The 16,554-nt window shown below is 40.8% G+C and overlaps 5 protein-coding genes across 5 annotated transcripts; 2 read left to right on the forward strand and 3 right to left on the reverse strand.

The window, feature by feature from the left end:
- Positions 1–1,560: 1,560 nt before the first annotated feature.
- Positions 1,561–3,261, reverse strand: HXT8 (hexose transporter HXT8; the record flags this gene model as incomplete). Its single annotated transcript, XM_056228311.1, has 1 exon — positions 1,561–3,261. One exon carries the CDS (start codon positions 3,259–3,261, stop codon positions 1,561–1,563), a length of 1,701 nt encoding a protein of 566 aa, XP_056088045.1.
- An 868-nt stretch (positions 3,262–4,129) lies between these two features.
- On the forward strand, positions 4,130–5,875 carry IMA5 (oligo-1,6-glucosidase IMA5; the record flags this gene model as incomplete). The annotated part of the gene is made up of 1 exon (XM_056228312.1): positions 4,130–5,875. The coding sequence occupies one exon, from the start codon at positions 4,130–4,132 to the stop codon at positions 5,873–5,875; it is 1,746 nt and encodes a 581-aa protein (XP_056088046.1).
- A 736-nt stretch (positions 5,876–6,611) lies between these two features.
- On the reverse strand, positions 6,612–6,830 carry SKDI07G5370 (uncharacterized protein; the record flags this gene model as incomplete). The annotated part of the gene is made up of 1 exon (XM_056228313.1): positions 6,612–6,830. One exon carries the CDS (start codon positions 6,828–6,830, stop codon positions 6,612–6,614), a length of 219 nt encoding a protein of 72 aa, XP_056088047.1.
- Positions 6,831–9,005: 2,175 nt separating this feature from the next.
- On the forward strand, positions 9,006–10,211 carry SKDI07G5380 (fungal specific transcription factor domain-containing protein; the record flags this gene model as incomplete). The annotated part of the gene is made up of 1 exon (XM_056228314.1): positions 9,006–10,211. One exon carries the CDS (start codon positions 9,006–9,008, stop codon positions 10,209–10,211), a length of 1,206 nt encoding a protein of 401 aa, XP_056088048.1.
- Positions 10,212–12,770: 2,559 nt separating this feature from the next.
- On the reverse strand, positions 12,771–14,621 carry MAL11 (alpha-glucoside permease; the record flags this gene model as incomplete). The annotated part of the gene is made up of 1 exon (XM_056228316.1): positions 12,771–14,621. The coding sequence occupies one exon, from the start codon at positions 14,619–14,621 to the stop codon at positions 12,771–12,773; it is 1,851 nt and encodes a 616-aa protein (XP_056088049.1).
- Between the last annotated feature and the right edge of the window lie 1,933 nt (positions 14,622–16,554).

The following is a 16,554-nucleotide window of genomic DNA, read 5'->3' on the forward strand; positions in this document are numbered from 1 at the left end:
TACAGTTTAGGCAACATCGTAGCGGATTTCCCCCAAGCATCGGCTTCCACGTGAAACCTCTGTGAATAACGGCGTGACAGAGACAATTTCATTCATTGCCTTGGACTTTTCAACAACTTTTTTCGATTATCATATGCCGGCAAAATGGCGTCGAAGAATATGCGCGACTGCATTCACGAGTCATCTCGAGATGACTATCTTTTCAAAGCCAACTTATCCATTAACAACAGACTAGGAGAAATGCGCAGGGAATAACATCCTTGAACTGAGATTGAGATCTACAGAGCAACATTTTGAAAGTGAACATTCTATACATATTTATATACTATGAACTCATTTTGCTGTCTATAAAAGTATATACGACAAGCATGCCATTCTATGACAGCAGCTATTCAAGATAGTTGAGCCTTGGTTTGGGAAAAAAAAATAATTGGTCATGCGAAAGCATTACTGTGTTGCTATCGAGGTCTCCTGAATTCATTATTTTATGCTTTGCTCGATAGCTGCAATTCTCAGCCAAGGATGGCCTATTCCTTTAACGGCTGCCGCTGCGTCAGCACGTAGCCTTCTATGAATAAAAGAGAAAGCGATTGCCCTCTTTCTTTAGGGGAACGGCATGTTACTGTAATAAAAACCACTACATGGCGATAACATAGTGAAAATTTAGGTTACTCTAACTCTCCCTTTAGCCAGAGGAGCAAGCAAAGGGCAACAACGACCTCATAAATTCGATGAAGAACAATTGGCTGATATATAATATTTTTGTACTGAAGTAAAGGTTGAACCGCTTCAACTAAATAGAGATGTGCCTGAGAGAGCAATTCAGAGGAAAGGACGTATGACAATTGACCGATGATATTACAAGGACAAAATGTCGTTGGAGTTTTGTAGGTAAATTCGTACCTCCGCTTAACCCTTCCATTATGAAGCTTTATCAGAGGTGTGCGTGACTAAGAATGATGATGCTCCATAATCAAGATTAGAGCACCGTCTGTGTGATTTGCGTCGTTCAAATACATGTAAAGCTGGGGATGGTTTCGAATGGTTGTTCATTAAACATTTATCATGCAGACTACGGAGTCAGTAGAGGTAGAACTTTTCGATGATTGAAACTTGGGCATTCTTTGATTCTTGGCTTATAAATTGCGCTGTTTTTGCTTTTCAAGAATCCTCTTCACGTATCCATTAAAAGGGTTTTGGAAACTGGAGGTCGCCGAAAATACACGCTAGACCGATCATCAAATATTACTTGATTTTTTTCCAACAATCAGAAGCATGATTAGTTAAATGTCTGAGACAAGCGGTTCTATCAAGTCGAGGATGTTTCATTCAAAAACGATGAATTACATATCAAATCGTTTACCCGCTTATGTCAAAGAAAAGGAATAATGACTTAATTATTCCTATGTTGATCATTATTAACATTCATAAATCCATGGTGTATTTCGATTTATTTTATTGAAATGTCAAGGTGAAGTCATATTTACTATAAAGGCCCGTGACCTACGGGGCGTATGTATGTCTATAAAGTGAAAGTTATAAATGAAAATTCTCTTCCGCTTAGAGCATCCTCTTATACCAAGGTTTGTCGTCATGTTGTAGTTTCTCGTTGTCATAATCAGTGCCTCTTCTAGAGGAGGGAATCCAAGATTCAGACTTCCAGGGTAAGACGCCATCTATCCACATCTCATCGACTTCTTCCAAAGCAAGCCCCTTCGTTTCAGGAACAAACAAAAAGACGTAAAAATATGAAAATGCCAAGCAGCCCATGAAAACATAACCATAGTAGAAGTTAATTGCCGAGGTAATGAACGGCGTAAAAAAGCCAATCAAGAACCCCCACAACAAGTTGGCGGATGTCGCAACAGACATACACTTGGATCTAACTCTCAATGGAAATGTTTCAGAAATAATAACATAACACACCGGACCCCAGGTACAGGAAAAGCAGAAAATATAGAAACAGGTGAACACAATCATACAATTACCAGCACCTTTGGACGATGGCTGACTCTTACCATTAGGATACAATCTTGTAACACCGACGGAAGCATAAATAACCATGCATGCAGTCATGGCCGCAGCTCCCAGCAAAAGACATCTGCGACGTCCCAACTTGTCAACAGAATAAAGTGAAAAGAAGCAAGAAGCAAAATTCACGATACCCAGAACAATAGAAGTCTCAAAAGAGTCATTCATACCGACAGATTTGAAAATAGTGGTACCGTAGTAGAAGAAATAGTTGTCACCGGTAAGTTGTTGCAAAGAGTTGATCATGACTGTCATAGTCAAACGTTGGAAAACCTTCGTCTTTCTTGAAAATAGCTCCTTCCAAGAGGCTGTTCCCATTGCTTCTTCGGCCTCAACTCCGGCGACAAGAAGGTCAATTTCTGCAATTACAGCTGGATCATCGATACTGAGCTTGTTTGATTTGGCAAAAGATGCTTTAGCTTTTTCGACTCTTCCAACTTGTACTAAGAACCGAGGAGATTCCGGAACAAACATCATACCACCTATCATTATAATGGCCCAGGCAAAACATAAACCGAGAGGAACACGCCATTGAATAGAATTTGAGTAACTTTTGGTACCATAATTGGTACAATAACCCAAGAAAATGGCAAAAGTTACCATCAGTTGCCAGCAAGCAAGCAGTGTACCTCTAATTTGCTTCGGCGCAGTTTCGGATATAAGCATTGGAGCGAGGACGCTAATAGAACCAGCACCGACACCAGCGACAATTCTTCCGATAAAATATTGATACCATTTATCAACAGAAGCAATCTGGATTACAATACCAACCATATAAACGACAATAACTATCACCAACCCCATACAACGGCCGTAGATATCACCCAATTTAGACAGAAAGAGGCAGCCAATGGCACTTCCAACGTTAAAGATAGACACAATCAGCCCAGTTCTCACATTTGATAAGTAATAAACATCCTTAGAATGGCTATAATTACCAAATCTTCTCAAGAAATCCGTCTGATTGACAAACCCGGAAATTGTGCCTGTATCCCAACCAGATATGAAGCCACCGAAGGCAACACACAGACACATAATAGAAACAGTAAGATAGGTTGAAGCCGGCTTCTCTGGAATAACAATCTCCTGTGCTTCTTCTCCATTTTCTTTAGAACATGCCTTGTTGTCCTCCACAGTGGGTGTCGATAGGTGAGAAGAATTTCCATTCGACGAGTGATTGTCTTCCACCACAAAGGGTTCGTTCGGTGAGTCAGTTTCTACTGTAGTCATACTTTGTTGTTATAGTTCTTTGATCATGGCGAAAGAAACATAAAGAAACTAGAGAATAAACTTTTCAGTGAGAGAAAAAAAGGTCTCTTAATATACCTTACCTAGATTCGTCCCTTTTCAGTTCTTATTAAAAATGGTTCGAGCTGTAAAGGATCGGGGCTCTAAAACCCCACAGTATTTTACCGACATTATTCCGTCGTACTGTATCCAGCATAGCATGTTTGAGTATTCTTTCAGTACGGTGCAGCATACGGAAATATTTTCGCTAAAAAATGCCAGCTGGTGGGTGGAATATTACCTGATCTACCAATCTATTAATTGACTTGCTTTCCTTTTCTTTTTCATGTCCCTGTACTCAGGTACACTGCATGGTTTCTGTGAGGGAAGAGGTTGTTCTCCATCCTTTTGCTGGAGTTGAAAAAAAAAATGATTACGTATATCCAGCAGGTATGAGTTGTTAGTGTCAGAGAAAACCAGTTGTACCGTTTGTATCTTAGCAAATGCGTAGTTACTACTTCCAAAAAAATAAGGTTTATACTATTTTTCCACCGCGGAAAAACTTTCGGGGATATTCGGGAAAAATGCGGAGAAATTCTTAGAAAGCATACGTAGCACAACTACTCATTTTTCAGCTATTACAGTATACGATAATCAATGAGACTAGATGGTGTTCAGCGGTACTCCTCCTCCACAGTGACTGAACACATATTCATCGTCATAAAACAGCTTGGAACTCATAACCGTTCACCCGTGAAAGCCCGACTAAATGGTATATTAAGGGAAGCGTTCTCACCTTTTCAAATATTTGACCTCATGGTGTTTTGTAAAGGGGAATGAAAGCAGAAGTAAAAACACAATAGGAAAAGTCATGACAATTATTCATAATCCAACATGGTGGAAAGAGGCCACTGTCTACCAAATCTATCCTGCTAGTTTCAAGGACTCCAACAACGACGGTTGGGGTGACTTGGCCGGAATCACCTCCAAGCTTGACTACGTCAAAGAGTTAGGTGTTGACGCAATATGGGTATGCCCATTTTATGATTCTCCTCAGGAAGATATGGGCTATGATATTGCAAACTATGAGAAGACTTGGCCTCGTTACGGTACTAATGAGGATTGTTTCCGCATGATCGAGGAATCTCATAAAAGAGGCATCAGAGTCATCGTTGACTTAGTTATTAACCACTGTTCCGAAGAGCACGAGTGGTTCAAGGAGAGCAGATCTTCCAAGACCAATTCAAAGCGTGACTGGTTTTTTTGGAGACCTCCTAAGGGCCATGACGCCGAAGGTAATCCAATTCCCCCAAACAACTGGAGATCTTTCTTTGGTGGTTCTGCCTGGAGATATGATGAGAAAACAGGCGAATTCTTCTTGCACGTGTTCGCTCCAGGTCAACCTGATTTCAATTGGGAAAATGAAGAATGTCGTAAGGCCATTTATGATTCATCGGTGGGGTATTGGCTTCGCCACAACGTTGATGGCTTCCGGATTGACGTAGGCAGCATGTACTCTAAAGTGGAAGGCCTACCAGATGCACCTGTCACAGATCCAACCGTTTCTTACCAAGACGGAACTGCTTTTTTCATAAATGGACCACGTATACACGAATATCATAAGGAAATGCGTAAATACATGCTCTCTCAAATCCCAGAAGGCAAAGAAATCATGACCGTGGGTGAGGTTGGTGTCGGTGGTGAGGATGATTTCAAGGTTTACACCAGTGCCAAGGAGAAAGAGCTTAACATGATGTTCAACTTCAAACATACCTCTGTTGGCGAAAGCCCCGAATTCAAGTATGAACTTATTCCATTCACCTTGAAAGACTTTAAGCTGGCTCTTGCCGAGAGCTTTTTGTTCATTGAGGGGACTGATTGCTGGTCTACGATTTATCTTGAAAATCACGATCAGCCTCGTAGTGTTTCGCGTTTTGGTTCTGATTCTCCCAAGTGGCGCGAAACCTCCTCTAAAATGTTGGCTACTCTAATTATTTCGTTGACCGGTACGGTGTTCATCTACCAGGGTCAAGAGCTAGGTATGCCCAACTTCAAGAACAGGAAGATCGAGCAGATCAAATGTGCAGAAGGAACAGGTACTTACGCGGCTATCAAGCGTGACTATGGCGAGGACTCAGAAAAGATGAGAAAGTATTTTGAAGCATTGGCCCTTATTTCCAGGGACCATGGGAGAACGCCCTTCCCATGGAACAGTGATGAATCATATGCAGGTTTTACAAAGGACGCAAAACCTTGGATCGATATGAATGAATCATTCAGAGACGGAATTAATGCAGAAGCCGAGCTAAAAGATAAAGACTCCGTTTTTTTCTTCTGGAAAAGGGCGTTGCAGGCTAGAAAGGAGCACAAGGATATCCTTGTGTATGGGTATAACTTCCAATTCTACGATTTAGACAATGACGAACTATTCATGTTCACCAAGGATTCTGACAGCAAAAAAATGTTTGCTGTTTTTAACTTCAGCAGCGACAGCACCGATTTTCCAGTTCCTGAAGAAAAAGCTTCATACACCATGTTTTTTGGTAATTGTGTGAACTCAGACGGCAATTCGCGCACCTTGCAGCCATGGGAAGGGAGACTTTACTACATGAAATAATAATTCTGTTGAGACTTGTTATGCTGTATTTTTGTAAAATTCTTCTATATTAGTTACGGAACGTTTGTCTATGTTTCTTTTTATTTTCCTATTAATTTATTTTTTTATAGTAACTTTTCGTATCATTTTAAGTAGCGACTTCTGTGATACGCTTACGTGCAATTAGGCCGCCGTGTTTTTATAGCAGGAAAGCCTAGATGGATGTATTTTTGTGCAGTTTTTAATAGGTTAATTAATGCAGTCAGGAAAGTCACGTGGCAAGATCTTGTTATTTTGCATTGTTACCAACTATCCCATATACGTGGGGCAGCTTACCTATGATGCAAAATTTAGTCCATCTCTGAATTATTGCGTCTCGATTGGTGTCATTCCTAGTTTCCTCGCAACCACCTGAGTTTTGGGGGGAAAATTCGGGGGTTAAACCTGTAGACTTATGTCTCACTGTTTAGACCAAAATGTAAAAATACTTCTGTTAAAGCTATGAAAACGAGAATAATACGTAAAAGGCGAGAGCTTCAGCAAAGTTTTAAGGTTCCTCTCGTACATGTACAGGATAAAGAATTTTGTCAGTCCATACTTAGAGGCAGAATTAAACAAATAAATACGTCATATTTGCTTTCTCCAATGTCTTTTCTAACATTACCATTATCATCACCTTGTCATTTTTAAAGGGGAACGGAACACCAGGTAAATGATGGGCTGACATTTGAAATATTAAAATCTACAAGGTCAGAGCTCAAGTCCAAAGCAGCAAGCAATGCCTCATTGCCGTACTTCTTTGCGAAACTGGATAGCTTGTCATCGCCCAAGTCGATAAACTCGAAATCATAGCCGTAGACGTAATATCCTCGTGGGCCTTTCTAAATATCAAAGCCTCCTTCCAGAAGTTCAAAACTGAATTTGGATCTTTGGCCTCATCATCAATGTCGAGGCCTTCTCTGATAGGCTTGTTCATGGCTTGGCATTAGAATCAGAAAACCCGGCATTTGGCTCTGCACGAGACCATTGCATAGTATTCCGTCGTGGTCTCTCTCGAGATAAGGGCAATTGCTTCTAGAAACTTTTTCACCTACTCTGAGTTTTCCCCATGCTCTTCCTTGGTGGCTTTGTAGTTGTTTCAAACTTCAGCATTCTCGTACTTGTCAACAGGCCAGTTTTGGAAATTCATTTGGCCCAGCTCTCGTTCTTGATATACGTGCAGAGTGCGAATCGTCACCGAATCTCGTGATAGGATGTGGTTGGCCGTTTTTTTCCCAGATAAATAGTTGGTCAATAATCATGTCCGTTGATGCGTCTGGTAAACCGACAACTTTAGATGAAAAGCTCCCCACATCGATTCTGAAACCGTCTACACCATGGTCTAGCCAGTATCCAACAGCACTTTCGTAAATTGCCTTTCTACAATATTCGCTCTCCCAATTGAGATCAGGCTGCCTATGACAAGATGGACATAACTAAGTTTTTGCTTCATTCCGTCGAAGGTCCATGCGGAACCGCCAAGAATAGGATTTCTAAATGTTTAGGGGAATTGGGTTACCTTCGTCATAATTTCCCTTAAAAGGCCTCCAGAAGAACCAGTTCATGAATTTCATCCCAGGCATTGGTAGTGTAGGCCAAACTTTTTCGTAATTAGCAATGCCGCAACCCATGTCATCTTGCGGAGAAACGTGGAATAGCACCAACCAGCATTGTCAGAGCCCTTGAAACTTGCTGGATAAGTCTGATAGACGGTTGCTTCTTCCCACCATTTAGGTTCCCGTTTCTGGTTGCGCAGGAGAACAGTCATCGTTAAGATCACGAAGGAGAACTATGCTTATATCCTCCTTAATCTATGCTTGCTCAAGCAACTTCAAACATGAATCTTGCTCATAGTTCAGCAGAAATTGCGGATGTACAGCATTTCAGGACCTTACCGTAAATAGTTTTTCATTTCATGAACAGGCCCTCTCTTCCACTCCAAAGGAAGATGATCGCATCACGAGAACCATGAAAGTAGGCGACATTCTTTATCCAAATATTTCTACGTGATCACAAGCAGAGAGGTAAACCGTTGGCAGCAGGCCTAGTGACAATAACGTTGGTGCCTTATTCGTGAATTTTGACATCGTACGCAAATAACTCTATTTCGAATCAGCCTTTGTTAAAAATTACGCTCCGTGCCTGATGGTAATATTTTCCCCGTATGCAGGTTTTCGCGAAAATTGCTCCGGCGAAGGAGAAAGCTTGCTTCGATCGGAATAACTAATCTCCCAACGGCGCACAACTGTGGGGAAGCACCAACTCTAAGGATCCGAAACGAACAAGGATGGTTTGCGAGCAGTTCGCGGCCTGGGGCCCGGAAATTTGTAGCATCTGAACATCAGATCCGTCTTGTTCTATTATGGGTGGAGGAGCATTAGCAGGGCTAGATGCTCGAGCAACTTTCTAACACTCTGTGGAGCGCCTGTACGTGTATGTACGAACTATAAGCGCTCCCTTCTAATAACGTCCTTGAAAGCATAATAAAGAGCAGAAAAAGCCAGTTCCTTTGGGAAACTAAAATTATGGAAAATTTCGAGCTCACATCAGGGATCAAGAAAACGTGGCTAGATTAATTTCGAGAGATCCGATACATATATAGCTGCGCTTCATAGGAGCCTCGAAAAAGTACACTCGAGAAGCGTAATTGCGATGATTTAACTAGTGGTGAAGTCGACAACGCAAAAGTCTTGCCGTCCGGGTGACTGGAGCCTCCTTGTTCTTGCAGCACCAGCCCCACAAAGGTATTAATGTGCTTTGCTAATTTCCCGATTTTTAATATTTAATCCGCTATGTTGTAAGACTTAAATACGCGAATGTGGGATAATAGGTCCAATATCCGTTGGCGAATGTAAAAGCAAAAAATCAAGTCGAGTATTTTTTTACTTCAAATATGAATTTGAACAAGCAGACATGTGCCAAGCAAGCATGCGACTGCTGTCGGGTACGCCGAGTGAAATGTGACGGTAAAGGACCTTGTAGTAGTTGTCTTCAACACAATTTGGACTGTACTTATCTGCAACCGTTTAGAAAGAGGGGACCGAAATCTATTAGGTCACGAAGCTTAAGAAGAATAGCAGAGGTGCAGATGACTTGTGAGAATAAAAGCGTGATGGCCGGTCCCGTGACAAGTAAGAAGGTCCCCAAGAAACTGATCGATCAGTGCTTACGGCTGTATCATGATAATCTATATGTGATTTGGCCTTTGCTCTCCTATGAAGATCTTCACAAGCTTTTGGAGGAAGAGTACGACGACTGCTACGTTTATTGGTTTCTGGTGGCTCTTTCAGCGGCCACTCTCAGCGATTTGCAAACTGAAATAGAATCTGAAGAAAGGATTACTTTCACGGGGAAACAGTTATCCAGTATTTGTATCTCATCGTGTCAGCAGTTTGATGACCTCGAAGGCAGCAATGTGTTCAACATTATGACCTATTACTGCTTACATCGCAGTTTCGCACAGGCGTCTAACACAAAAACTTCATACAGGCTTTGTTGCGAGGCTATTGGTCTCGTAACGATGGCAGGTTTGCATCGTGAAGAAACCTATGAACCCCTTTCTTTTTGTGAGCAGCAGCTCAGAAGGAAGCTATATTATTTGATTCTTATGACGGAGAGATACTATGCCGTGTACCTTCATTGCGCAACAAGTTTAGACGCCACAATATCCCCACCACAACCTGAGTTTGTCACTGATCCTCGGCTTTCCCTGGACAGTTTTCTAGAGATGATCAGAGTGTTCACCGTTCCAGGAAAATGTTTCTTTGATGCTTTAGCCTCTGATTCCACTAGCGTTTTTTGTACCGAAGACTCTCTGAAAAAAATATGGACTGAACTTCATAAAGCCTCGCTCAATATAGAGCCATGGTCTTATGGATACGTTGACATTTCATTTTCTCGACATTGGATTAGGATACTAGCCTGGAAGCTAGTGTATCAAATGAAAGGCACCAAGTTTTCTTCGAATGTTAACAACGGACTCATACCAGTCGAAATCGCTAGAGACATGTTAGAAGACGCGTTCTTAACCCCGGAAAACCTTTACGATGTTCACGGTCCTGGTATACCAATGAAGACATTGGAAATAGCCACTGCTTTAGTGGACATTGTAGGTCAGTACGATCGTAATATGAAGTTCGAGGCCTGGAACATCATGCATGACGTATCCAAGTTTGTTTTTTCTCTTAAACACTATGATAATGGAATGATCCAGAGATTTTCAACTAAATGTCAGAGGGCTCTAATTACTCTACCTATTTCTAAAACGTTGCAAGTAAACGAAAATTCTAAAAATGATGAAGCCGACATAATTTCTTAAATGAACTTTTTGCTCTTCTTGGAAAGACGATAAGATCTAATGCGAATCTGTGTTTTTTCGTAGTAAAAATGAAGATCATTACAGTCTACGTCACTCTCCAATGGAGAAACACTTGGCCATCCAATCGGAGCTGTCCTTTCCGAAATAAAAAGAAGATATCGCCTACCATTAATCTCTGTCCGTTTGGATTTAGTGTTATTGGATGCATCATCCTTGCCATTCCTCCCAGATTTTTTGTATTGGTTCTTTTGGTACAAAATTCGAGGGAAGATTAGGTAGCACTGTCGCGCACCGATGAAACATACATGTGAGTTCGGATCTGCTGAGGGAAGGTAATCTGTACATAATAATTCTCTCTCAGAAGAAATTGTGTTGGTCTTATGTTGCTCGTTTTTATGACTTGATGATATTTTCTTAAGCGGTATATTATTTGTATAATACCCGAGAGTAATCACCGCCATAAAACCACCTAGCGTTGCGGACGAGATGTGTATAACATAATGTCAAGCACTCCCAACGTTTGAAAAATGTTGTTTCTTATTTGACCGTAAAAAAAAACCATCGTATTTCCTATAAACTATTAGGGCTCAAAAATCGGAGTAAAGGATAGGGAATAATGATTAGGCTTTGTGATGAAATATTGAAAATTAGAGATTGTAAAGCTAAGGAGGATATATCGTTAGAATAAAGAATTACTTATGGGTATTCTGTATTTATGATATCTCTTTGCATACTTACTGCCCGCATATGTTCTCAGCGCATTATGGAAGTCTTTGTTCTATCGACTTTGAAACTCAAGGTATCTCAATGTATGAATAGAAAAGTTGAGAAAATCCATGCCCATCCTAATTCTAAGAATAAAAAAGAAATACTGTCGCCGTGCGATATATTTCTATGCTTCCTCCTCAAAACCATACAATATCTGTTTAAAAGTCTGCTCAATTGATTATAAATCATTGTCGCACAAATGATAACAAAATTCAGCATTGGTAGGCGCTCGATTCAAAAATCGATTAATAATCTCGAAAAAGGTTTGCGTCTTGAAAAAATCTTACATCATTTTTGTAAATTATTAAGAACCCAATAGCCGCTATCCAGAAGAGCTTTTCCGGTATTATCAGGTTTTACTCAACATGAAATGATGATATTAGATGGATATAAGTTTTGACTATATCATACTAAAGATGTATTACCAAGAAATAATAAATAAAGTTGAGATATAAAAAAGGAGCCGTATTCATTCATGGATTGTCATTTATTTATTCAATAATTAATTTGGTGGATTGCTCCAGCTACGACGAAATATATAGATTGAACGCTGGCTTCCTAAAATATACAAACCGCAGCAGCTTCTTGTTTCACTATGCCTATGGTCTCATGTCTGATTCTTTATATATGAATGAGGAAAAACAACAGGAATAATATATCCGGAACGGTACAGCTGACGAAAATGTATTATTTCACGCCAGAGTTTATCTCCAGGTGTTAACGGCTCAATTTTTTCCACTTTTATCGACAAAAGGTCTAATAAGTCTTTCCGGCTATTGACTTCTTTCGTTTTTATTCGATGTTTGTTGAACGCGAGTATGTTGTACCCAGATTTCGCGGAGGCCCCACGAAAGCGCCAAAAAAAAATCGCAGTTACGTATGCATATCAGTGTAGCAGTGTTATAATCAGCCGCGCCTATGTGACAGCAAACACGCAGCTAAAGAATAAATCTTTCCTCTTAATACGGATAAACTTAAACCCGATGGCCTGCCAGTGTAAATAGAGCCTACTTTCAATGTCTCCATCATATTACAGCAACAGCATTGTATTCAGTAAAAAAAAAGTTGGACAATCCGTTGATACGAATTTTCTTGATCTTTGTGGCCAGTTGATTGTATTATCTCTATAGATCAGAGAACAGTATCGGTTATATTCGCAGGGCCAAAAAGTGTCCCTCAAGTACTTCATCCAACTACTCACCTTCCCTTAAGACACCGTCTGTACCTTGAATTGCAGGAAAAAACAGTCTGCATAATACCGCTGATACAGTTTTCATTAGGAGGCTGGCATGAAAGTTGGAATAGTCATTAATATGATCAGCATCGATGGGAAAATTCTGTGCGGAAAATAAGAAACTATGATTTCACACGCTACAGAGAGCTTGGGCCATTGATTTTGGTAAAAGCTGATAAACCACTTCAAATACACTTTACACCGTATTTTAACAACAAATCCCAGTATGGTATGTCCTTCTTTTCCTCTGGCTTTGCGAGACTGTTTGAGTATTAAAGATGTTGGAGGTTAACTCCAGATCTTGGTTCATCTCTCGCTCGAATTTTTACGTATGCGGCTGAAAAAACTTTCGTCTTTTCTTTATTATTCGAGTCGAGTCAAATAGTAGTTGTTATCCGTAAGTTTTTTCATAACTCATAATGCATATCAGATTACTAAAAAAGAACAAAATCAATATTATACAAAAAAATTCAACTACCTAAAACGCAGTTGCTGTACTAGCTGCAGATGTTTAGATCAATCAAGTGACATTATTTAATTTTTTGAAAGTGCTTCATCTAGCATTTATCGACTTCATCTAACCCTCCCTGCATTACGCTTGAGGACTGATTAACAGAATCTTCGATTTGGAGATCACTTTGAGCTCTTTCCTTCCCGAAAGGGTCAACCACAGTAGACGCAAATTTTCTGGCAGCAATACCTTGATTGAAAAGTTCGTTAATTTCACTAAATGTTCTACCAGTTGTCTCCGGCAAATCAACGATGACCCAAGCCAAAGTAACGGCTGTGAAGCCACCCCAGTATAAACCAGTTTTTGCACCCCAGTTCCAGTCGCTAACATTTAGCATGTACGGCGTTAAAATAGCGTTGATAACTGCCATCAGGTTGTAGCATATACGAGCCAACACAATGGTTTTAGTCCTTAGTTCTGCAGAGGGAATTTCAGCAACGATACAGTAAACAACAGCTCCGATACCGGCATTATAGAAAAATGATAAAGCCAGCAATAGACCACCGGCACCATTACTACCGCTACCCCCAGAAACGAAACCCAATCCACCAATAATGAATAAAATAAGCATTTGAAATGCGAGACCATAGGTCAATATAGTCCACCTACCAACACGTCCTGATACTACCCAAGAGCAAAGTGTACCCGCTAAACCAAGGCAGTACTGAATAAGGGAAAAAGTGAATGCCTTGTCCGTGGCCATTCCTGCTCTTTCGAAGAAATAAGTTGAGTAACCAAGTAGAACGGCACCACTACTGTTTTGAGCAACCCAAGTCAAACATGCAATTCTGGTTCTCCTTCCATTGACCCCTTTGAAGCAATGAAAGAATGATTTTGTTTTTGCTTCCAGACGTCTTTCCTTTTCGATGGTCATTTCGATTTGCTTTAAGGTAAGATCGACTTGAATCTCCTTCTCGATGCCTTTGCCACTCAAGATTCTGTTTAAAGATTTTTTGGCCTCGACGACTCTATTTTTTCTCACCAACCACCAGGGAGATTCAGGAGCAAAAAAGATACCAACAATCAAAGGAGCAGGCCAAATCCATTGCAAAGCAAAGGGTAACTTGTAACCTAATTCAGAGTCTCCCAAATTCTCTTGCGAGTTCTTCATGATACCCGAGGCGAAAATTTGACCAAACAACCAACAAATGTTAGAGTAACTGGTCATGTAATATCTCAGTGCCAGCGGACAGACTTCTGAAGCATAGGTAACAGCCAAACTCTGGAAACACCCCCATGGCATAGCTGAGAGAACTTGTCCTACAGCGATCATGGCCAAACTTCTGCAGTAGTAGAGGATAAAAATATAAGCAGTCAGCAAACCAAGTGCGGTAATCATTGTATAACGATTACCCATACACTCAACCATGTAACCCGTTATTTGTAAACCAATCATTTCACCACAAAGAACACACATGTTCAAACCAATTTGCCATTGGGAATTGATTTCGTAAGTACCATCCGAACTCAAACTACCGAATTTCCTCTGGAAAACTGGCAACGCATAAAGTGCACTCAGCAATGCAGTATCATAACCCTCCATAACCAAGGTAGTAGATACTAAAATGGACCACAAAGCTGCCTTTGGATACTGTTTCAAGGCTTGCCTTAAAGTCATGCTTTTCTCCTCGCTGTTAGCCTCATTAGCATCATCAGCAGCATTCGTCGTCTCAATCTCATTATCATTATCACCATCTGAATCACCCAACCGGGCTGAGCTGGTGGTGAACTCCAAATGATCCAATTCAAAAGCACCGTCTTTTTTTCCTTCTTCAAAATCTTCAGTATTCAAACCGTTTTTTTGGTTCGTTATAGCGCTGGAAGACTCATGGAGGTGTTCATCCCCATTCTCTAAGCCAGTCTTTTTCCTGCTTACCAGTGAGATAAAATTTTTCATATTGTATTATTCTGTGGTTGTGTGATGCTTTTTCTATTCACTACTTCAGAAGAAAAGTGAGTGACGAGACTCTTTAAAAACCATTGATTTTGCATTACTTATATACAAAGTGAATTCGTTTGATGTTTCAGACCTGTCCACTACGTTAGCTTTGAAAATGAGTCCATTTCAATCGACTCAATGTCTCGATATGTCTTTTGATCGAACTTAAAAATGTCCTACAACCCCTGTTACATTATTATTTCTTGAGACGCACCGACCGAGTATTACGTGATAGATCCAGTGGTCTTCATGGCCGATGGAATAACAACTTTGAAGCTCCCTCCACTACGGCTGTATTCTTTGAGTAGCCAGAATTGAAAAAGTAGATTTGCGGCCGAAGAAAAAAACCTTATTTCCGGCTTTTCTCGTAGAAGCGGAAGTTTCCTGAAAAAAAGCAGGGGCAGAACAAAAGAAGCGTTCGTTGTGGGGAAAAGTATGGACAAAACCAATGAGGAAATGCTAGGTTTTGCGTCCGTAGATGAGAGCTGGGCCACTAATGCCCTAAAGCAATGATCTGCTCGATGATGTGTTAACAGAATCCCTGCCTTCGCGTAATGGCCTCAACACGCTGCGTGATTTATGCCTCAGAAAAGACGTGGCTAGGAAGCACCTATAACTTGTTAAGATTCATTTCTTGTAGAGGCTGTCGTTGTATTCACCCCACATTATTTAACCGACCATATTCCGTTGAATCGTATGCAGTACAGCATCATGGAAATGAAGATGAATTCGTGAAGAAAATGTATAGCAGTCGGAAGTATTTTCGGGAAAATAGTTAGCTGGCACTAAGCGTATAAAACATTAGGATCTGTCAATTTTTTCGATTGTCGTCCAGTAAGCGGTTTAACATGTACCTGAATTCAGGCTTACTACGCGACTTTCTGTGAGGCTTGACCATCCTGCCGTACGATTTTGCTTGCATCACAGTAAATGCGTAGTGAGCGGTAACAACAGGGGCAAATACGGGGAAATAAACTTTTCTTTCCTTCGAAGTGGAGCATTTCTCGGGAAAATACGGAAAAATGTGGAGAAACTGCATGAACTTGAACGTCGTGCGCACATTTTTTTCAGCCTTGGTGAGGATAAAGATCTTCACCAATAACTGCTAGTGTATACCTTTACTCCTCCCCTGCCGCGACTGACAGTATATTCATCGTCATAAAACAACTTGGAACCCACAACCCTCTCACCCGTGGAAGCTTCGCTAAATAATGTAGCAAGAGAAGCGCTGTTACACCTTTCCGAATATAAGACCCCATTGTCTTTCGTAGGGAGGAATGAAAACAGAAGGAGAGACAAAAGAAAAAAAGTCATGATAATTATTCATAATGCAACGTGGGGAAAGAAAGCCAAACCTATCTTAGTAGTTATAAGGACTCCAACAATGACGGTTGGGGTGACTTGGCCGGAATCACCTCCAAGCTTGACTACGTCAAAGACTTAGGAGTTGACGCGATATGGGTACGCCCATTTTATGATTTTTCTTAGGAGAACATGGGCTATGATATCGCAAATATGAGAAGACTTGGCCTCGTTACGGTACGAATGAGGACTGTTTCCGCATGATCGAGGAATCTCATAAAAGAGGCATCAGAGTCATCGTTGACTTAGTTATTGACCACTGTTGCGAAGAACACGAGTGGTTCAAGGAGAGCAGATCTTCCAAGACCAATTCAAAGCGTGACTGGTTTTTTTGGAGGCCTCCTGGAGCTATGACGCCGAAAATAATCCAATTCCTCCAACAACTGGAGATCTTTCTTCGGTGGTTTTGTCTGGAGGTACGATAGAAAATAGGCGAAATCATGACTGTGGGTGAGGTTGCTGTCGGTGGTAAGGGCGATTTCAAGGTTTACACCAGTGCCAAGGAAGAAGAGCTCAACATGATGTTCAA

This window comes from Saccharomyces kudriavzevii (assembly GCF_947243775.1).
Source record: "Saccharomyces kudriavzevii IFO 1802 strain IFO1802 genome assembly, chromosome: 7".
Classification (NCBI taxonomy): domain Eukaryota; kingdom Fungi; phylum Ascomycota; class Saccharomycetes; order Saccharomycetales; family Saccharomycetaceae; genus Saccharomyces; species Saccharomyces kudriavzevii.